Source organism: Molothrus aeneus, chromosome 11, assembly GCF_037042795.1.
Source record: "Molothrus aeneus isolate 106 chromosome 11, BPBGC_Maene_1.0, whole genome shotgun sequence".
Lineage (NCBI taxonomy): Eukaryota > Metazoa > Chordata > Aves > Passeriformes > Icteridae > Molothrus > Molothrus aeneus.
The window spans coordinates 6999580-7022931 of record NC_089656.1 but is presented as its reverse complement, the minus strand read 5'-3'; the positions used below and the strand labels follow the sequence as shown (position 1 = coordinate 7022931).

Below are 23352 nucleotides of genomic sequence, written 5' to 3'. Positions count from 1 at the left end.
CGCCGCGCGTTTAAATGTCCCGCCGGGCGCGGCCCGCGCCGCGCGCAGGGACGGGAGCTGCCGCGCCGTGAGGCAGCAGGCGCCCGGCGGAACCCGCCCGCCTCCCGCCCTGCCCCACCGGCCCGGCACCCGCCGACCACCCGCTCCCGGCCGGCGAGGGCCGGTGCGGCGGTGAGTGAGCGGCAGCGCGGGCGGGCAGAGGGCGGTGGGCGGCCGCGGGGCGGGGGGAGCCGGTGGGGCCGGTCGGGCCGCCCGTTGCGCGCCTCTACCAGCCTTTGTGGGGGGGGTCTGCGGCTGGGACCCGCTCGGCCCCGTCCCGCGCTCGGCTCGGCTCGGCTCGGCTCGGCCCGCCGGCCAAGGCGGGTGCCATGCGCCGGGAGAGGTGAGTGCGCCGGGCCCGCCCTGCCTGGGGCCCTGCAGGCCGGGCACCCCGGCAGCCTCCCCAGCCGGCGCTCGCTCAGCTTCCCCTCTCTCCGCAGCGACTGCGCGAACGACAAGGGTCCTGCCAAGGGGGACGCGGGTGCGGAGTACGCCATGCGAGCCCGCAAGAGGAAAGCTGATGTGGCCACGGTGAGTGCGGGCCCGGCCCGGTGCCCGCGGGCCAGCGCCCGCCCCGCCGCCGGGCTGGGCCCCCGCGGCCTCGCCGCCTTTTGTTGGGGTGCGGGCCCCACGCGGTGGGCCGGGGGCTGGGTGGGCCTGCGGGGCTGTGCTCCTGCGGGAACAGGCGTGTGTCACTATGGCCAACAGCTGCTGGGCCCGCGGTTTGTGCTCCGGAAATCATATGTCGCTTTTTGTAGTTCTTACAGGATCCTGATGAAGAAATTGCCAAAATGGAGATGACTAGAAAAAAGCCGTGCGAAAAACAGGTAATTGAATTGGCTTTATATGTAAATATTGTAAGCTCATTTAACCTTGCACTTACTTTGCAGTACATCATTATTTATGGCAGCGTGGTGAAACAGGTATGCTGCTGCCACATGCTGTATAGCAGTGGGCAAGGGGGACCGTTGCCCTGGTTGATGATGGAGTGTGCAGAACAATTCCGTTCATATGTGTAGTTTTGAAGCCTTTGTTAGATACAAGGCCTGTGTTGGTCTGAAGCATTATGTTAATGCTGAAGTGAATTCAGCTGTCCTTGAGTTGAAGGGTGCACCTGTCAAGCCTTTAGACCTACTCTGCATTTGCTTCTCTAGAGAGGGGCAAAAGTACAGTCATGTGCTTATGCTTGTATATGTGCTCCTTAAGCATGCAGACAGGATCGTCTCTTGAGGTGGTGCTCCTTGAAGTCATGTCTCTACTTCTCTGTCATCTGGGAAAGAGGAGAGCATCCCCTTTTCTCCTAGATCAGCTCTATTCCCATTGACAATTATCAGACAGACTAAGTAAGGGGTACCTGTTAGAACTTTGAAGTGTATACTTGATTCTCATGGTGTGGTAAAACAGGCTTTGTTTCTCTGTAGAACAAAGGAATATCTCTGTAAAGTCACTCTACCTGTGAAAATCAGTCCTGCAGTGGCGGTTGATAGTGACCATTGCTGACTTTCTCAGCAAGGCATGTAGAATGAACCAGCTTAAAAAGTTGAATGCCATGTGGTGTGTGATGTTCAAAGTGTGATGCTTCTGTACCTTGAGTAGCCTGTGTTCTGCAATAGATGCATTCCCTTTTTTTCCCTGGCACGTGCACTCCTGCTCAGTCCCTGTCACTGAGCCTTCAGCCTGTCACTGCACACCCAGGGTGATGCTGAAGGTGCAGAAGTCAGGGGCAGGGTGTGCAGCCTGTCCTCGTTTGGGAGGCCAGGCTGTGCATAATGTGGCACATCTAACCCAAAGTGGCAGCTGGAAGTTCTAAGACTGAAGTGCTACCATAACAGATGGGCATCATTGTTTGGAATGGCCTCTGCTTGTTGCAACTGCGTACACTAGTTATCAGTCAACATATTAAGCAGGGCTCAAATGGTGAGCATTTAATGAGGGGATCTCTCCTTCCCTTCTGTCTTTCTTTTGCACAGTATATTAAACTAATTTCTCACTTCTGACAAGGAAGAGCTGTCTGTCCTTCACTGCAGCTTTCTCCTTCACCAGAAGATTCATTCTGTCTAAACTGAGCATGGCCTTCTCATGCATGTTTATTGCATAATAATGAAGAATTTGTTTTAAAAAATCTCAATGGGGATCCAATTTTACTGTCTTCCAGAAAGACAGTGGAAGGAAACTTGAGGTACCTTTTGTATATGTTGACCTAAACTTTCAAAGCAGATAAAGACTTCCAATTTCGTCTTCTTGTTTGTGCTCTTGGCCTGGTAGCCTTTCAGTGTTACTTCAGGAAGGATAGGTAAACTAAAACTTAGATAATTTAGGCAATAGGCATCAAAAATCGTTCTTGGGAATTTTTTGAGGTCATTATAGCATGCTGGTGGAATTTGACCCCTTCATTCTATAAACAATAAATAACATCATGCCTATATATCTTTCCCTGCATAGATCAGGTATTTTTGTTGTGACAAAGTAGCCAGATTGTTCCAGATCTGGTTAAAAAAGCTAACATTTGGCTGCACAGCAGCAGCTCTTCAGTCTATGGTGTGACACAAGCTATTCTCTGATATAAATTGCCATGGACCACTAATGAGAATATGTTTACGGTTCCAGCAGCAGTGTAGCAGGCTGGAATGATAGCCAGGGCGACAGTTATTCTGTGGAGACACGGCAGTTCTAAAATGCAGGCAGCTATAAATCCACTGCAGCCTATACCACATGACTTCTACATTAAATAAATTGTTTACTGACACTAGTTTATCCACAAGGCAAAATATCAGAGTCACATCCCACTTTATGACATCTTCATAGTCAATTCATTAGTTTTCTTCTGTGGAACATAAGGCCTCAGTTCTTAATTAGGATGCCGTTACCCTTTATGTGATGAAAGGGTGGCTATATCATCAGGTCTGTGACAGCAGAATATTGCATAAATTCTGTGTTTGATTTTGGAGAACTGGCACTGCTGTAATTCTGCTAGCAATTCTCATACTAATTCTGGCTGCTGTGTGGGGATGAATACACTTCTGAGGCTCCATGTAAAACAAAATTCATCTAACTAGATTAGAATAATCTGTCTAATTGTAATGCAAGTTGCATGGTCACCTCCATATAAAGTGAAGAATGGAATCTGCAAGTTAGTTTCTTTAGATGAAACTGGCTAATGTTTTCATGTGTAAAGGTGGAGTAAGCTCTCAGGAAGGAGTTTTGATCACTTTCTTACTAGATGTTTTTCAGAATCTGATTTTAGCATTGTCAAAGAGTTCCATCTAAGTGTTTTGAAAATAGCCTCAAAAAAGATTCTTTTACTAATCTAGATTAACTTTTGAAGATTCAGTTAAAAAAAACCAAACAAAACAAAGGCTAACAAAAAGGAGTCCAAACTATACACAGGTTGAGAACTGACTTGGCTCTAACCTGGATTAGGACATTTAGACTCTTATTTCAAAGGAGTAGAAGCTCCTATGCTATCCCAAGAGGATTGGACCAACTTAATAGTGTAAGTTGCTCTTTTCTGTCCTGTTTGTGAAATCTGGAATTCCCTTCTGATGGCAAGGAAAAATTCAGTACTTCAAAGTAATGCATCCTATGAGTGAAAAGTGGCTAGAATTATAGGTCTTGGTATTTCTGATGGGCAAACTAAGGCTGTGGACTTGGAAGTGATACCATTGTCTGTGGTATAAGGTGCTGCTCTAAAGGTGACAAACAGGCCTGTTCCCCTGCCATTGATTTCCATGCTGAAAAACCTCTGGTGCTGCTGTTTGAATGCAGTTCTGTGTCATTCTCTTCCTCTTGCTGCACTCCTTGCTTGTCAGTGGAAACTCATTCTGGTGGCCCCTAGCTCCCATTGAGGTGCACAGTCTGTATTTTTAGGTGCTCTGCACTGAAGGCCCTGTCTGGCCTGCAACCAATAACCCCAGTGCTCGGTTTTGTGTCTGATCCATATCCTGAAAGTTGTTCAAAAAGATTTTTTTCTATGAATATTTGGTGTATCAGTGAATGGTGACATGCTGCAGGAAACTGAGGCTTGCTAATGTTTGAGCTTTATAAAGACCCCCACCTCTGAACTCCTGGGTTTTCTCTGTTTGGAGCTGTATGGGCTTGGGTGCTTTATCATCCACCTTCTTCCCTCTTGGTACCTCTCCTCCTAATGAGCCTTCTCAGATGCTTTTTTTCCTCCAGTCTGTCTTTTGTTCTCAGGTCTGAGATAGAGATCAGCATCTGATTAGTTGCTCCTTTACCTAGAACATTACTGTGGGAGTCACCAAGCTTTCTTGCTGGGCTCCACACAGATTTGAAGAGGCTGTTCTCCCCACTGATGTTTTTGCTTGTGTGCTGCTTCAGCTCCTGTTTGTCTCAGAACTCCTCAGGACTGTAGTGTTTCCTCTGTTAGGCTGCACAGATTCTGGGTAGCATCTGTTGCTTTCTGACAGGTCTTCACTTTTGGATTGGCTCTATGCAAGCCCAAAGGAAACTCTTCATGGTTTCCTCATACCCTCCCCACCTTAAACTGTTCTTTTTTCAGTAGTGGCTCCTATTTCAGTTGCAGTGTGAGGTAATGCAGTTTCTTGATAGTGTTTCTTGCTTTCGATTGAGTGTCTTGCTAAATCAGTTTTAAAGACTGAAGAGCCTGATTGATATGCTCATTCTCTCCACCAAAATGTGTGCCAGAGTTATGGTGCTCCCTCACCCACACTAATTAATTCCTGTCTCCTTCCCCATAGGCTGCTTTCTTTTGAGGCCCTGCACATTAGTTTCATTCTTGTCTCTAGCTGAGCTGTGTACTTGTAGTGTTGCTCACATCTTTTCCCCAGTGTCTTGTTAAGTGACATTATGTTGTCAAAAACTTTGTTTTCCCTTCTTTTCAAAACACCTAAGAGGCTCTTGAACTTTGATTTCTGTTTTTTCATAGAAAATTGAGGGTGGTGAAATATCTTTAGTATTGTTGCACGTGATGTGTCTCTTTGAGAGCTTTGTGAGCAAGTCTCTTGTCCTTCAGAAGCTGCTGGTGTAGTAGACACCTTTAAATAGATACTGTATAATCTACTGCTTTTCTGTTTGCTGATTAACTGATAAGACAGCACTTCTCCAAAGGCTGTTGGCAGCTGGGCTTGCTGTGCAGTTTGGAGAACAAAGTGTGACTAAAGTCTAGTTTTGAGAGAGGACAAAAATTAACTTAAAAGCAACGCTGATGTGATATTTTCATTTGAACTTTCAGTTTGTAAGGAGTCTAATTTTTAAGATAAGGATACTATTCCCTTGTTTTGCCTCCTCCCCACCCAAATTAAATCCTGGCATGGCTGTGTATATAGCTATGCTGTATTTGCATGTAGAACTCCCAAGAAGAAAAAAGACTTGCTCTATGTGTCAGTAATTTAAAGTGCAAAGCAGTCTTAGCTGTGAGAGAGCTGTGAAATGTGGTTTTGGTTTCATCAAGTCAGTGGTTTCTGTTTGTGAAACCGGTGCAGGAAGGAGCCATTTTGCTGGAAAGTGATGTCATATGTAAGAAAGATGGCAAAAATCAGCTGTGGAAGCTTTTTTGCAAGAGGCAAAGTTTCACATAGTGTTTTACTTGATGGTAGCTAAAGATTCTTCTGAACTTGTTTTTATTTTTTTTTTAGCATATTAGAAATCTGTTAGGGAGTTCTTTTAGTGGTGCAGAACTGATCAATTTGCAGCAAGATGGCTGACTTCAGTATTAAACAGAAATGCCAAATTTTAATTTGCTTAGGCATGATGACTTGGTGCTGGCTTCATATTCTACTGCAAATCAAGTAGTGTTTTCCTGGGGCACTGTGTGAAGTGTACAAGATCCTATTTAAGAGTTAGATGGTAGAAGAGTAAACCTAGATTTAAGTTCTGGTCCAAATAAAAGTTGAAAGGACATGACAGGTGAAGTTTTGGATAGCTGATGTTTACAGACCATGGCAGAATTCAACATATAAAATTATTAGCTTTATAGTTTAGTAGCAATTGCTTAACATGTACTTGGCTGTATTCTGAAAATTGGGTCATAAGTGCTTTGGGCTTTTATCTTAACTCTGCTAAATGAATGAGTACAAAATCCTACAAACTATTTTGCTGTGTTCACCATCTGAGATGCTTTGCATGAAAGCATGGCTTCAGGCATGAGAGCATGGCTTCAGGCATATTATCTACATATTCCTGACCAGAAATCCTGACCTCATATTTGGGTCTTTGAGTTCCATCTGCTTGTTCTGTACCTGAGGGCAAATATATTTTTGGTAAAAACAAAACACAGCATGAGAGTAGGAGGTTCTGCCTTGGGTATCCTTCCATGAAACACAGTCCTTCAAAAGAGCAGGGTGGATGTTCTTCAGCTTTAGTTCCAAACTTTCTCTACCTTCTCTACCCTCTCTATTCAGCACAAGCGAGGCCACATCTGTAGTGTTGTGTCCAGCTGTGGGCTCCCCAGTAAAAAAGGGACTTGAGCATACAAGAAAGAGTCTAGAAAGGTCCATTAAGGGAATTCAGGAACCAGAGCATCTTGCTGATAAGGAAAGGCTGAGGAAGCTGGGGCTGTTTAGCCTGGAGAAAATATCTGTGGTGATTTGTGTCAATTGTTTATAACTATTTGAAGGGAAGATGTAAAGAAGATGAAGCTAAGCTCTTTGTGTGAGGGGACAAAAGGAGATGGACACATACTGAAGCAGAAGAGGTTCCCTGTGAATATTGTGGAACACTTTTTACTGTGAGGGCAGCCAAGCATGGCACAAGTTGTCCAAAATTGTTCTGGACTCTCCATTCTTGAAGATATTCTAAAGCCTTCTGGTCATGGTCCTGGGCAGCTGGCCCTTGGTGGCCCTGTGTGAGCAGGGAGGTTGATGAAAAGACCTGGAGGTGCCTTCCAGTCTCTACCCCTCTGTGATTCTGTGCAGTTCAAAGAGATAAGACACTGGCAAGAAATTGTGATAGAAGTTATGAGTGTTATCTACCTACAGCTAAAATGATTCCTTTAAAAAGCACAGTGTGAAATCTGGTGTTTGGTTTGACAGAAGTCCTGGACTAACATCCACGAGCATGCCCACATGCTGATTCCCACTCCAGACAAAGACGACGATCCCGTCCGTGTCGATTACTCGCGCTTTATCCACCTGAGCGTTGTTCCCACCAGAGCTACCCCACTGCCAGCTCTAGGGTGAGTGTGCTGGGCTGCTGCTGCTCTGCCTTCCTCCTGTCTCATGAGCCAAGACTAAACATTGATCTCTTTTAGCTGGGCAAACAAGGATGATGTATGGAAAAACATGATAAACAAAGAAGAGACCTATGTGAGGGATAAATTCTACTTGCAAAGGCACCCCCAGCTGCAGCCCAAGATGAGAACCATCCTTCTAGACTGGCTAATGGAGGTAAGCTTTTCTGTGCTTCTGAGTGTTTCAAGTGTGCTTTTGTTGAAGTGCACTAATAACTGTCATGAGTGCACTTCAGGAGCATGTTTAGCTCCAGATACTTGTCTTCATCTTAAATTTTGTCAATGAATGACACCAAACTTAAAGAATATATGATGTATTGAGCTGATGATTGGCAGACTGTCAATACATTCTGTTACTCATTGAGATTGATAGTGGGCAATAATCAATTTGTCCCTATCACAGGGTAAGCTTTTAAGATCACACTGCAGACAAAGGCTGAACAAATAATTACAAAAGTCACTGTAAGAGGTAGGATGGGTAGCTCTGAGATCAGATCCATCTCCTAGCCTTTTTATCTGTTTTTGTCATGCAGAATGTGCTCCAGCTCCTCTTGTGTCTGAGTCTGTTTCACTGTTTGGGTGACTTGATGGCATAGTCCCTGTTCTTAAAGTGCTTGTGAGAATTTTCTCTTTTGAGGTGTTGGAATGATGGATCTTTGCAAAAAATGAGGAACTGATGTTCTCACATTGTTGGAACATGTGCTTGCATTTCCTAGAAGGGTTTTCACTCTGATCTGGTTTTTTTCTTGGAAGTTACTGTAATGGCAGTCATCTTGTGTCAAAGGAAACTGTTTAACTCTTGCAGTTAGTTAACATGTTACTTCACAATAGCAGTGAAGTAGAATGCTAATATAGATTTTATGTCTATCTTATGCTTTTTTTTTTGGATACATATGTAGCATCTAGTTTTGACTCTTTAACACTGTTCTTGACCTTTGTAATCTGTGTTGTTTCTCCAGGTTTGTGAAGCCTACAAACTTCATAGAGAAACTTTTTATTTAGCACAAGATTTCTTTGATCGCTTTATGGCCACACAACAGGATGTTGTAAAAACACTATTACAGCTTATTGGTGTCACTTCTCTGTTCATAGCAGCAAAGCTTGAGGTAAGTGTCTCCAGCTTTACTTGCCATAAAAATGTGAATGGACACACAGCACACTTCTTGGATGCTGGACATATTGTGGAAAGCTTTATGGAGTTACTTGCTACCATTTTTTTTTCAAATGGGAGGCAGAACAAAGATTTTTTTGTTTGTTTTAAACATTCCTGGTTTTTTTAGAAGTGGGTAAAATTATACTGTGATGTTATCTAGTTTTCTCACTAGAGAATTCAGTTTTACAATAAATGTAAAATTTTAGTTGCAGCTGCTAAACGAATTTTTGGCTGGGTGCTGTATACAGAGACCACTTGTTGCAATTTCATTGCAATGGAGTACCTACTGCATGATAGTCTGGGCTATTATTTACTGGAACTACTAAAATACACAGTGCTTTTTAAGCTCTTAGTTGTTTAAAAGAGCTGATGTTCAGTCTGTTCTTAAGCAAGAGATAAAAGGCCTTTTCTTTAGGATGCTTGAAAATAATCTTGATGTCAGTTGTGATACAGTGACAGTGGTGCTGTAGTCAAACAATGTAGGTTTGCACTGACCCATCCAAAGTGAGAGTTGAAGGCTATGGTGGGCAAGAAATCTGTGTCTATTAAAGGCAGAGAACACAGGAATTAGAATGGAGGAATAAGGAACTATCCCCCCTCCCCTTTCTGTTTTGGCAGGCTGAAGCAGTGGTTGTTCTGTTTTTTTCTTTACTTTTTGTAAAAGCAACACATGAAACTAGTTGCAACCTATTCCACAAATTAAAGACTTGATCTTCTATCTTTCAGGAAATTTATCCACCAAAGTTGCACCAGTTTGCCTATGTTACAGATGGAGCCTGTACAGAAGATGAAATCATCAGTATGGAATTGATCATTATGAAGGTAATATTTACAAGTGGAATTAGTTTTTAAAAATGTATAGCATAATCAGACTAAAAGCAGAGCTTCTCAGTTAATCTTAGGTGCTGTTAACAGGCACAATTTCTCTTACTAATTAGAAAGCAGTGTTTTCTTTAGGTAACAAGTGATCTAAAGCATCCACCAGTATGTGTGTATTAACAAAATTATTTGTTCCCTGTCTGTATCAGCAGGAAGAGCTACAAGAGAGTATTTGATTTGCATGTTTTAAAGATGCCTTAACCAACTGGGATTAGAGTTTGTGATTGTTTAACCATCTTGCATGGTTTAAGTTAGGAACTTAAATTGGCACTGAAATCTTGTGTGTGTCTGTTCTTTCAGGCTCTTAATTGGAACTTAAATCCACTGACAGTTGTATCGTGGCTAAACATTTACCTGCAAGTTGCATATTTAAATGATCTTTATGAAGTAATGCTGCCACAATATCCACAGCAGATATTTGTACAAATAACAGAGGTAACTCCTTTCCTTCAAATGCTGTTTCACCTGGAAAAATGGTTTTCTGTCAGGCTTACCCAACATCTATTGTCTTTTAGCTCTTGGATCTCTGTGTGCTGGATATTGGCTGCTTGGAATATACCTATGGAATACTTGCAGCTTCTGCTTTGTATCACTTCTCCTCATCTGAGCTGATGCAGAAGGTTTCAGGTATTGGCATTTATAAACTTCAGTCTTGTGTGTTGACAAATATTATGTCTTGATTCAGGCAGATAAATGAGTGTCTTGTGTTGCAGGTTATGAGTTCTGTGAGATAGAGGACTGTGTGAAATGGATGGTCCCATTTGCCATGGCTCTGAGGGAAGTAGGAAGCTCCAAACTCAAACACTTTAGCGGGATAGCTCCTGAAGATTTGCACAATATACAGACACACATCAACAGCTTTGATTTGCTGGTATGTATATGCAAATGAAGCCAAAAAGCTGTCTGTGAAATCTCTCAAGTCTTGTTTCTTTGGTTGAACATACAGTCAGCTGAAGAGAAGCATGAGCAGGTTGAGACTGAGGGTATTTAGATTATAAAAGGTATAAGGTTGTAGTCCAGATACAAAATTCTTGAGACAAATACTTTTCTTGGCACTGATTTTTTTAGTATTTTGTTTAAAAATATGTGCCTTCAGCCTCTCATATCAAAAGCATATAAAAATCAGAAAGCATTTCAAATCAGAAGCATTTCTCTACCCTTTGGGGTACTTCAAATACCATGTGTTAGACCTTTCTCTCTGGGAAATACCACTGATAGAGTCTTGTCTGATCTGGAGAAAAACAAAGATTGATCACTTGAGACTGATGTGGTGGGACTGTTACGTGACAGTGGTCACTGACAAGCAGTGGAGCAAGAGTGGTTATTAATGTGAGAAACGTGCAGAGGATCAAAATCTTGTTCAAAGAATTGTGGTTTAAGCTATTGGGGTTAGTTTTTCTCTTTAGGTTATTGAATTCTAGGTAGAAGTTAAAGTTCTTCCTGCTCAATTGTTTCTCTGCTTAGCTCTCTTGAAGGTACAGGAGTGCTTGTATGTTATGAATGCCTAATGCTAATAATCAGATTCCAAAAACTAATACTGATCTCTTTGAGTTGTACTACAAGTAACTACTGTGTACTATGTGATTTATCAGTTACTGTTAGGGGAGTTAGATATGGATATGCAATGCATTTCCAGATTAACAGTCTATCAGATTATAAAATACTGAATTCTCTTGATCTGTTGCATAAACACACCAAAGTAAAGATTTCAATTCTTTTCCTCTCTTTTTCATGTGCTTTCAGGACAGAGCTCAAGCAAAACAAGCCACATTGGCTGAGCAAAATAGGACTTCACCTTTCCCCACTGGTGTCCTTACACCACCACAAAGTAGTAAGAAACTGTCTTCTGGACTGCAATCAATCTGACTTTAGGAATTGTTGGTGGACAATTTTGCTCAAGTGCCTGTTCTGCTGGTTTTGGCTCCTGGTCCATTACAGAAATGCTGCCAGTGAAGTTCATAAGCTTTCACAGAATCTGAAAAGGAAACCTTACTTTCATCTGACAGAAGTTTTTCTATTTGAAATAGTTTTATTGAATGTTAAAATATTTTAAAGAAATGGATCAAGTACACCAGCCACTTGAAAGAACACTGAAGTGTGCTCCAGATGCTGCTATGGAGGGTGATGCTTGATCAACTGTTCAGAAAAAGGGCTTGAAGTTCAAATTAGTTACTGTGCCTGTTTGTCCTCTGGGTAATCTGCAGATTTCTCTCCCTTGCTGACAAATGGGCAAAAAGTGCTGTGGAAGACAACATTTCAAAGCCTCTTTTTCGAATGGTTGGCTTACAACTTGATGCCTTTTAAAAAACTCTTTATTGTAAAAGCTGCTATGTCTCTGTGTATTCATTTTTAATAAAAATGCTGTCTAAGACAGCTGGTTTTATGTATATTTCTATATTTCTTTTAACTATGATCAGTTAAGGTTTTTTCAGACTGTGACCATTAATAAGTGTGGGAGTTGGGGATGAATAGTGTAGAAACTATTGCTTTATTTATTTACCACTATTGGCTTATCCATGGAAACTTTTTATTTGGATACTAAAGTAAAATTGTCATGTTGGGCTACTTGGATTTCCTCTAGCCAGGTGCAGGAGGCTGGGGAGGGGATAGTAGACATGACAAGTGCATGGGGAATTAACACTCTGTAATGATCAGCTTACTGGGGAATTCTTGAATCAGGTTGTCTAGATTGTTACCCTGAGGTGATCAGTAGGAAAAGTCTACCTCTTCCTAAAAATCATTTAAACATTGGGGGTTTGGCACAGTATTTGACAAACAATCATGTGTGCAGTTTAATTCTGGAGAGGTATGTGCCTTGTTATAGGAAAGTCTTTGACTTTTGCAATGTCTGAGAATCACAGAGATCCTAGTGGGACATTTTCTGGAAACTCATGGTTCTGGAGAGGAGGAGAACACAGAAATAAATGGTTCTTTGTTTTTTGTGTGTTTTTTGGTGCTTATTTTGAAGGACTGTTCAATAACACTGAAAACCTTTGTGAGACTACCAGGGTTCCTCATGTCCTGCTGCAGATAACTTAAATGCTACATTTAATATTTCAGGAAGCTCCTATTCTGTTGTTGGTTAGATTTTTTTTTTAAACAGTAGTTCCCAGCAAGGCTGCTTTTTATTATTTTTTAAGTTATTCTGCTATTTTCTCTTCCCTCACCCAGTATTCTGATAAATGTTAAAGCTTTAATGTAATAAAAATGCCTATGGTAATTAATGGTAAGCAAGTTCTTTGGTGCTGCTGGCTTTTTTTCCTTGCAATGAATGGTTATAAGTTCTGTGTTAACAAGTGCAAATGTGAGCTGAACATGTTTGCTGGTGCCAGTTTAGAGAGCTTTTAATTTCTCAGGGAATTGCATGCACTAGATAAAGGGGATGTAATTTTTGCTGATTATTGAAGGATTTGCCAAGATGTATTTTGGTGCTTTGTCCTTAAATGTAGAACACAAAATGGGGGTGGATGAGGGAAACTAATCCTCCTGAAAGGTAGTCTGTGGGCTTAATTCCTAAATCAGCAACCATGCTTCAGTGCTAGGCCTTTTGGTGTTTGTTTTCAGATCTTAGTCCCTTTTAGATGTTTCACAGAAAAATTACAATTCCATTTCAGCCTCCTTTATTCTGATGGAAGGCAGTGTGTTCAGAGCATGGAGATGGTGGCTTTGCAGCTCCCCAGGTAGGAATGCTGTCACATCCCAGCTGGGGGGCCCTACCTTGAGAGCTTTTTTCTTACTTTCTCACCTTTTATAAAAATTGTTTCTGGTTTTCTATTGCTACACATGGATACTGTGTTGTCTGTCTGGTGCTCTCTTTCTAGGGTGGCTTGAAAAAAAAATTGCATTGATTACCACAAGCTGAAAAGAAGATTTTTAGAAAAGAGTGCAGGTAATTTTAAGGAAAATAGTTGTCCCTATTAGAAAAAAAAACAACTACCTCCAAGAGGGAGATTTCTCCCTATTTGTTTGCTTGTGGATCCTGTTCTGAATTTTGATCCTGGCCCAGTCTGGTGGGGGGAAGTAAGCTCTGCCTGGCTAGGTAAGAGAAAAAAGTTTGAGGTGGTTGGGCTGATGTTTGTGCAAAGAAGATAGGCTAATACCAAATATTGTTTTTCTGCAGGCTCTGCCCTCAGATGTGCTACTCCAAGAGGTGGGGAGAGGCCTCCAGGGGGGAGCAGCCCCAGGGTGATGCAGGAGGGCAGCACTGGGCTGCCCTGAGAAAGCAATTTTGCTGTACAGTGCTGCACACTCCTCAACTGGAAACTGTCTCTCCTTAATAGCTCCAGACCAGCATAAAGCATGCTGCAAAGTAAATTGAATTTGCAGTAACCCAGGTGGTGCATGATTATCTTCTCCTCCTGAAAGGTTTGCCATAACAATGCATCAAACCCTCACCTTGGTCTGAAAGCTGGGGGCACCAGAGAACTGAACAACAGAAATGAATCCAGTGCTAATTTTGCATTACTGCCACTGTGCAATTGGAAGTTGGGGGTTGCTGTGGGTGTATTGAAGGAAATAGCCCCAAATGAGTGAGCTGAGGCTGCACTTGTGAGCTGGGGTGCAGGGGAGCAGGGCTGGTGAGCAGAAAGGATGGAGGCATGGTGGTCCCCACTGAGTCAGCCAGATGTTCAGCTCTTGTAAATGCTGTAGGTACCTAACAGAAATTGGTATACATAGTTCACAGAAATAGGTGTGCATAGCTTGTCTGCCCTAAAGCAGGAGGGTGGTTTCTCTGGTTCTCTTTCTAGGTCTCAGGTCAGCATCTCCTTTTGGTTCTCAGGAATTAGAACACGAGGGATTTATTACATCCCTGCTTGCACAAGGTGGAGGCAAGAGCCAATCCTCAGCCTGGCTCAGGGTTCTCTCTGTTCCTGGGTGCTATTTGCTGCCCACACAGCTCAGCCCAGCAGCCTGAGTGCAGGAGGCTTGGGAGTTGCCATAACCTCCAATGGGCTTTTTCCAGGCTTTATTTGGAGAAATACCTGCAGGGTAAAGCCTTGTGGAACAGCTGGGGGTCAGTGTGCAGTGCAGCAGGGGGCTGGTGAGTGTGCAGTGACATTGCATGTACCCACTCCCCCTTGTTTGTTGGCATGAACCTTCTGTTCTGGGGATTCAGGGAACTGCTGTCTCTGGGTATTTATCAACATTTAAAGCACCAGATTATTCATACCCCATCTTCCACAAGACTCTACCATCAAAAAAGAGTGACAGTGACATGGGCACATGCTGTGAAATAACACAGGTTAGCTTTGTCTAGCCTTGAATTTGTTGGGGATTAAGAACAGCTTGGCCTGGACTCTGTGGTCTCTGTTCAGGTTTAGCATTTTAAATAGGGGATGTAGCTCTGCCATGTGCTGCCTGTGGCAGGAAGCAGCAGGGCTCTTCCCCTTCTGGTCGTCCTGCCCTCGCCCCAGCCATGGGGTGGCCAGTCAAGGTGGACAAACAGAGCTTTGGGGGTTGTGTTTTATTTTTTGTGTGTCTGTGAGATGGCAGAAGTATATACAAATAAGAGCAGACTTTAATGTCCCTTTCTTGTTGTTACAGCAATTTGTGAAACTCTGCTTTGAAGCTAAAACTACAGCAGAGCACCCACTTGGCTTGGGTTGATGAACAGTGAGCATTTTGATGATGATCCTGTGCTCTTTCAGCCACACTATCTGCAAACCAGCTTAAAAGTACAAAATGTGTTTCTCTGAAATTTTGAGTAGTCCACTGTTGCCACAGCTTATACATAATCAAACATTTAACTAAGACTGCAGAATATTGCAATGCTATATGAGCTATCCCCTTTCAATCTCTTGAAATAAGAAGTTTATGTTAAGCAGAAAGGGTAGGTTTGTATATGAAGCTTTTTATTTCTGTTAAAGGTGAGTTTCACATTAGAAAAAGAAAGGAAGTATTCTTTGTAGGGAGAATAAAACCAGGGATTTCAAAACCCCACAGACTGGTGTGTTTGAGGGCAAATTAAATGAGATGGCTATCAAGGAAGGAAGGAAGGAAAACCTTTGTGATCCCAGGGGCTTTTGTCCTACAGATGCTGCCAATGCAGGGAAGCAGAATATCTATTGGAGGTGCAAATCTACTTGAAAACTGGGTTTGTCTTACCAAGCCAAACATATTCTCATGTAACTCATATAGTGAGAAAGTAAATGTTTTTATAATGCACTGATTTTTTTGATTTTTCAGCATGATGGCAATAATATTCAAGGAGGAAAAATATGAAATCCTAAAAATGAAATCCTGTTTGCCTCAGCATATGTGTTTGCCTGGGATATGAGGAAAAATTATGTATGGAGCTTCTCCCACCTGGTGCCTGCTCTGTCAGATGTGCCCAGCCCTGCTCCTGGGGTGGAGGAGAGCAAGTGCCTGACAAGAACTGTCTTTATTTGAGGGGAAAAGATTTCCTTTATCAGCCCCTGCTCTGTTATAAGTCTCAAATGTTAACTTCTGCCTTGGCTTGGCTAAAGAAGTAAGAGTTTTGTTGCTTTCTTAAATTCCCATGACTACTGAAAAAAGAGAAGTTACTTTGTTTATAGACAGTGGCTGGAGAGGGGAAATGCTTCTGTAAATCTGAATGCACTTAATGCCTTTCTGGCAAAACTACAGTTGGTCACTCTTTATTTAAAACTCAGTCTTTGGTCACATATATTATACTTTATACTATAAAGGCAACAACAAAGCATCAAATGTTTGGGTCTCTCACAAACTGTGTACAGTAGCATTCCTTGGAAATGAAATAAGGGCTTGAATCAAGAGCTAAACATTTTTCCTGACAGAGAAAAGCAACAAGCCTAAACATTTTCATGCAGTTATCACATATGTGGGGTGGCTGTTTTTCCTGGTGCTAAAAGCAGAGCTGGGTCTATTTTCTTCCTTTGGGGGCAGATTCTTTTATTTTTAGTAGGGTCAGGAGCCCAAAGTAGCTTATGTACAGATGTGTGTTTCCAGAAAGAAGCTGTTGGTGACACAAGGATGGGAAGTCCTCTAAAGGTGACAGGGTGAGAGCGGCTGGTGTGCATGAGCAGGGAGCAGACACTGCTCTGGGTCTAGGACTGTTGCTTTCTTCTTAAATATGGATGGAAGAGGCCTCACATACAACTAAAAATAAGTGGCTTGGCTGGAAAGAAGAGAGTAAAAATGTAATGAAACTGTGTAGGAATGTGTTTGGGCTCCTCCCAAGGCAAAAGGAGAAGTAGGGACAGCTGTGACTTGCTCAGGTTATCGTGTTCAGACTCCAGTTACACAAACTTACCTATGGTGTGCTCTGTGTGCAGCCAGGATAAATGGCTTGAGCTGTCTTGGATTGGATCCCAGAGCAGCAGCATCAGATGGAGAAGAGTAATATGGTGCTTTGTTTTGCAGTTCTGTGCAAGGTGTTTGGATTTTTTTGAGGGGGGGCACTCTATCAGGACACCAGCCTCTGCACCTCAGCCCAATTTTTCTACATTTCAAGAGTTATTCACCATTACAAGACTTAAAAGATAACCTTTATCTTTTCACCCCATAATCCATCTTCCAGTTCTTACCAGATGCCAATGTCATTTTTGGACTGTGCAGCTCACAGTGAGGTGTGGTTGTTACACTTGGGTTTAAGATCAGTCTGAGAATAAACAAGTTGTTTTCTCACCTCAGCCAGACCTGCCAAATGCTGCTGTCTGATGTGGGTAGAGCTGATGTTTCTGGGCTTGCAGGAGGCACCCCTCTTACCTCTGCCAGAATGATGATGATGAGGATGTTATTTGAGCACAGGAGAGGGCAAATGAAAACCTTTTTCCATCTCTGATTGGGAAGTCTGGTTGTCAGCCTCGTGAGAGCAGAGAAAAATGTTTTCGTTTTGGCCAAAATCTTGCAGAATGAAGAATGCTCTGAGGAAAGGTTAGCTGATCCTGCATGGTGTTATTAGTATTCTGGGCTTCAGTCAGGAGATTAATAATAGCCACAGACAGTGTCTCTTCATATTAAAGTGTCTTCACATGAGTAGTTTGGGTGAGTGCAAAAGGACTGCAAGGCACAAGCAAGCTGTCTTGTCTCGCCCCAACTGACAATGAGTCAACACTTTAATATAAAGGACAGTTGGTAACAGTCATTAACATAACAAAGTGCCCTATAGATCACTCCAAATTCATCTGACTGGTTTTAAGCAAATGTTTTCCCCTGAGAAATGGCAACAGAACAATTTGTTGGATGTTTTGCTGCCTGGGCCACCCTGTTCTGCTGGGAGTGGGAGAGGTGCTGCTTGTGGGATCACTGCTCTAGAAACCCCTAAATAGGGGGTGGCATTTGCTTGCAGTGACTGGGTTGGTTGGTTTTTTTAACTTGATTTTCTACCAAATCTTGACTCATGGGGGTTTTTTGTGGTTCCTCTCCCCACTTCCCTGCCTCTTGGCTTCCTCCATTGGACAACTTAAAGAAGATCTGACTTCTGCTAATGGAGGTAAGAAGAAAAAGGAGTCAGACAAGCTACTGATGCTCTGTGAAGGAGCAGCACAGGCTCAGCCACCGTGCTCTGTGCTTGGCCAGAGCCTGGAGGAGTGATGGTGGAGGCTCTGCGCTGGCAGGATCACAGGTGGGAAGAGAGGAAGAAGGAACTGGGGCTGTAGCACTGGCAGATGTGATGCTCATCTGGCACTGAAGTGGGCTGAGCCTAAGAGTTGCCCCAAGGAGGGAGGAAATGCCATACACAAAAGCAGGTCTGTTACTGGCCCTCATGGAGGAATTTGCATGACTTCCTTGCATGCCATTGTGCTGGGAGGATGCAGGGGATGCACTGGTGCAGCACAGCAGGAGACCATCCTGCATCTGCCCAGGGCAACCTGGTGCTGCTGTTGCTGTGACTTCCATGTGCTCCTGAACTGTGGCAGGACTCCAGGCTTCTCCTGCCATTTCCAAGGACTGCCTGCCACTGTCAAGAGCCCTGGAAGTGCCAGCAGCTGCAGTGGGTTTGGATCCTGCTGCTGCCCATTGGGCTTTCTCCCCAGCTGCCTGCCTCCAGACAAATCACCTTTCCAGGGGCTGCTGTCACAGAAAGAGTTGACTCCAGAGATGTAAATCAGGGAATCTGGGGCACTCTGAGCTGGCTGAGTGGCACCACAGGTGAAGTTACTACAGCAACCCAGGCAGGGGCTGCTTTGAGAGGCATCACTTCCCTGCTGGAACTGTGTACCTGACTTGGCTGAGAGCCTGAGGGTGGATGGCACATGGGATGGCTCGGCTCTTTGGGGCCCACTGGGCTCTTTGGGGATGGCTACGTTTTTTGGGATGGCTGGGCTCTTTGGGGATGACTGGGGTTTTTGGGGATGGCTGGGGTTTTTGGGGATGGCTGGGGTTTTTGGGGATGGCTGGGGTTTTTGGGGATGGCTGGGGTTTTTGGGATGGCTGGGGTTTTTGGGATGGCTGGCTGGGACCTGCTGCTCACGTGCATGAGAGAGAAACCCCAGACTCCCCCAAGCTGTGGTGCCAGAGGGGAGCCAGAGGATCCGCCCCAGCCCCGCCTGTGCCACCAGGCAGGGTGGCCGTGTGTGCTGTCGGTCACTGCTGGGGTGCGTGAATGTCCCTTTGTGCAGGGCTGCCGTGCCGGTGGCTGTGCTCCCGCAGGGCTGCCGGGCGAGGGCAGGGAGGTGGGAGCCGCGGGGACGGCGGGGGATGCTCGGCGGCCGGGGGAGGTGGGGGATGCTCGGCGGCCCCACGCTCCTCGAGTTAATTGGGGCTGCGGCGCGGGCTGAGGAACGCGGGGCCGCCGCGATTCTCACGGCGCGGGGAGGCTCCCGGCCCGCCAAATCATTAACGTCAATTAAGTACAGAATGTGTGCATTACTGACATGTTATTGTTAGGGCTCTAAAGGAAATATAATTAATAAAAGTCCCCCCACCCCCCCAGCAAGGGCAGCCCTTTGTGCTCCCTGCAGGCGCCGTGCATCTCCTCCCGCAGCCCCACGCTCCCTTCTGCAGCCCCGGACAGCCTTAACATTGGAATTAACATAAAATCACTTTCTGGAATCTGTTAACATTTATAATGTTGCTGTACTTTGCCTGATCATTGCATTTTTTTTATGCCAGTTTGAGCTCGGTGAGGGGTTTCTTCTTTTTTCAAGTGATACCAAACATAGACCCATTATGCTGCAAAAAATCTCATATTTGTTTAATGATTTCCCATTGGTATCTTTGTTGCTATGAACCAAAGCATTAAATAGAAGCCAGCACGTTAATGCCATGTTGTTCTACATAATAAATTTGAATATCCCCCGATGAATATTTTTAACAGGAATTTTCTGAATAAAATGCATATGTGCCAGGGTATTACTAATTACTTAAAATCAGTTTTTGACATTTAATGTTGACATCTAAAATATTTCCTTTAATTTTTGGTTGCTTCTGCAAACAGAAATGATGGCATTCGTCCTAAGGAAGGCTGGGTGGACAAATAACGCTTTTACTCCCAATGAAATGAAAAGCAATAAAGAAAATGTGTTAAATGTCAACAGTAAAGCATATCTTCTCTCCACGTATTATGAGGAGAATATACCCCAAAATATGCATACACACAAAAAAAATCCTTCAAGTGACTTAATACGTTTGAATATTAATGGTTTGAGTGTTAATCCATTGCAATGGCTCAGTTTTTTTCAAAATTGGCTATTTAAATACATTATTACCTCCATAAATTCTCTATGGTCACTGTGGTAGCCATAGCATGAAAAATAATCATCATAAATCTGAATTTACAAAATATCTCCAAAAATTGCTCAGTTTTGCTGAGAGGAACAGAAGATGGAGCGTGTATTATTTAACTCGATAGATTTTTGTCCTTGCAGGAGCTGCTTGTCTGGAAATCCAGCAGATGGAGTCTGCTGGAGGACACAGGGCCTGGCAGCAGCCTGGGAGAGCAGCTCGGTTCTACCCTGTGAGGTGAGGTCTGGACACCTCTGCTGAGGAAAGTGGTGGTGGATGCTGCAGCAGCGACCTCTGCAGAGAGCAGCTTTTAAACTCTGATTTTGTTAAAGGAACCGTGAGGAAAACCATGAAGTCCCTCACACTTCTGCATCCCTGAACACGTGTCTGTCCCCGAGTGTCCTGGGGTGTTGTTTGTGGTCAGCATTTGCTGGGATGCTCCTTGCACAGAGCTGGCCATTCCACAGCAGTGTGGAAAAGCAGAGGGAGAGGAGAGGATGCTGTGGTTTCTTAGGGCTCCCCTTGCCACAGAAGGAGGGTTGTGATCAGGGTGTTTGCACAAAGCAGTGGCCAGCAGGATCTGCAGGAGAGCCATCCCTTGTGTCCCAGAGCAGTGGCATTTGGGGTTACATGGCAATAGCAATATTTCCTAACAGAATGGGGGAAGTCTGCTCCACCTCTGCCTTCCTCCACTGCCAAGATATCTGTTCCTCATCATTTTCAGCTTGTGCCCCCTGAGACTGCTCTCACCCACACCTCAAGGTCCTTGTGCAGGTGTCTGGGGATGTTACCAGCTTTTGGGTTTCTTTGGCTGCTTTGTCACTCAGCTAATACTGTTCAACAAAAGGGGACCTCTGTGAACCAAAATTTTCAAAGGCTGGGGGAATACTGACCCACATTAATCAATGAGAAGTTTTGCTGTTACTCTTCTCTTTCACCTGAGCTCTTACAAGTTCAGTAGCCTGTGCACACTGTCTCAGACAGATGATGGAGCCAGTTTGTTCAGCCACACATGTGGTACAAGGACAAGGTAAGAAGCCAAGGGTCTGTTGAGTCCTTCCCAAGCCCTGAGGAGGGGGACATTGCAGCAGCTTGTGAAGGAATGTGCCCAGCATGGACACCCCCTTTCTCTGGAGCAGAGTCCAGACAGACCTGTGTATGCAGGGACTGATCCTTGCCTAGCTTGGAGGCATCTGTGTCGGCTTAGGAATGTAGCAATGGGATTAGCTGTGCTGCTAAACCCTCAAAAAGCTGAGCACCCTGTGAATTACAGCCTCTCCTTTCATATCTGCAGCTGAGTTTGACATATGTAGCTGCAGCTGGCCCTACCTCAACAGTTTTATTTGATAAATCTGATTGATGAGGGTTTTTTAATTCCTCTCAATCTATTTAAATTAAAGAAAAAAGGAGAGAGAGAAGCTGAAAAGTGCTGTAATTGCGAGGGAGCACAAGAGAAACCTACAGCCAGCAGGCATGCTTCAAAGGGAACAGGGCCAGCCAGAACCCTTCAGTTGCTGGCTGGGGAGGGCTTCCAACGTGCCTGCAAGGTAGCTGTGCTTTGACTCTGATCCTCACCAAAACAGCTTCATTGAACACCCCAGGGGTTGTCCCTCTTCAGTTTGGTGAGCACAGGCTGTGGCTGGAGCAGAGGCCACAGGTGGCCCTGGTGAGGTGGGGTGGCTGTGCTGGCACCAGGAGCTCACTGCCCCGGGCACAGCCCCCTGCCCCGGGCACAGCCCTGCCTCCCCTGCTGCCCTCGGAGCACTGCTGGGCTCACTTGGTAATGAGGAGAGCTTTGCTCCTCAAGGAGCCAGGGTCCTGCTGGGTGCCCAGAAAGCCCCGAGGCTACAGAACAGCCTGTCTGTGCCAGTGGCGTGGGGAGCCCCCCTCCCTGAGCTCTGGGGGCACCTGGTGTGTGCCCTGAGCTCTCTGGGCAGCAGCACGGCCCTCCTGAGCACCTGAGTCACTGCTCTGTGCTCTGTGCCCACCCTCACAGCCATGTGGCCCTGTCTGGGCTCCTGGGAGAGCTTGGCCAGTGCCTGCACACCCTCCTGCTGCCTGGCTGCATCAGCCACTTCCCATCCACCCCTCTATCCCTTGGTGCCATCCCCTTCTCATCCATCCATCCATCCATCCATCCATCCATCCATCCATCCATCCATCCATCCATCCATCCATCCATCCATCCCTCTGTGCCATCCCAAGGCATGGGGCATGCAGAGCAGCAGCCTTGCCTGCCTTTCCCCCTGCCTTCCCCAGCATGCTCCCTGGTGTCACTGGCAAATTAAGCAACTAATTTTCATTAGTGTCAATGCACCTTGCACCTAGCTCTAAACTACCAATTAAAGTTATCGATTCTGATCAGCCAAGGTACTAAATTCCCCCTGGAACTGAAAAAGCAGGTACTAAATGCACAGAGACAATCTGTTTAATGCAGCCGCAGACTAAAGCAACTCATTCATCATCTTTGCACCTTTGCAAGCACTAATCCCAGGGATGTGTGTCTGGACACACTCCTGTGTGCTTGGAGTCTTCTCCTTTCATCTGACTGGGACAGGTTTGAGCTGTGCATCTCCAGCTGCTGCCCTTAGCAGCTCCTCAGAAACAGGTTGATATTTTTTGGTTCAGCTGATTCATTCTACAGGATGATTAATTATTGTGTAAAGATAATTTTGTGTTTATTGGTTTGGGACATGAGAATTTATCCCTCCGTTTCCTGATCCTGCAAGCACAGGCAGTAGCAAGGGGCTGCACTTCTTCACTGACTTCTGCTGTGGATTCTCACGTTGCATTTCTCACTCTGCTCACTGAATTTGGTCCTTAGCTTGCATTCCACAAGGCATCAGTCCATATATCTGCACTCTGGAGAAGGTATTTAATATTTTTATGTTCTAATTGCATCTGACTGAAGGTTGCATCCAAACAGTCATTGATTGTTAGGGTAATTTGTCCTGGAACATACAAAAAAGGTGCTTCATCCTCTGTTCTTTGGTCTGAGCTGATTCTGGAGGCAGGACCATCAGCATTCCTGGGCAGCAGGAGTGACCTGGGGTCTGCCTGATGCAGAGCAGCAGTTTAAGTAGCTAATAGTGTGTTCGAGCTAAGAGTGAGGGAGAATATGAAAGAATATTATAATTGTGCATAACAGAAATTTCTATAATTAAAAATGGAATTCTCTGGCATTGGAGCAGAAATAGCAATTTTCTACCCAGTGAAGCTCCAAATTATTTTAAAGGGAATTAGATGTATTCTCCTGGACTGTGATCACTCTGAAAGATTTTTTGATGCTAAACTGTCTTTGAATATTGCAAAGAGCAAACTGTGTTGTCCTCACCTGCTGCTAGCCTGGAAGTGAAATCATCACAGTCAGAAGTGTCATGGCTTTTGGATTTGTGCACAGTTCTGC

General features: G+C 44.5%; 1 protein-coding gene across 1 annotated transcript; it reads left to right on the top strand.

Moving 5' to 3' along the window:
• Positions 1–71: 71 nt before the first annotated feature.
• CCNE1 (cyclin E1) lies at positions 72–12224 on the top strand. The gene is made up of 11 exons (XM_066557322.1): positions 72–171; positions 480–570; positions 798–866; positions 7050–7192; positions 7268–7403; positions 8206–8352; positions 9126–9221; positions 9579–9713; positions 9794–9905; positions 9992–10149; positions 11022–12224. Exons 2-11 carry the CDS (start codon positions 535–537, stop codon positions 11142–11144), a joined length of 1155 nt encoding a protein of 384 aa, XP_066413419.1. The 5' UTR covers positions 72–171; positions 480–534; the 3' UTR covers positions 11145–12224.
• Positions 12225–23352: the final 11128 nt, after the last annotated feature.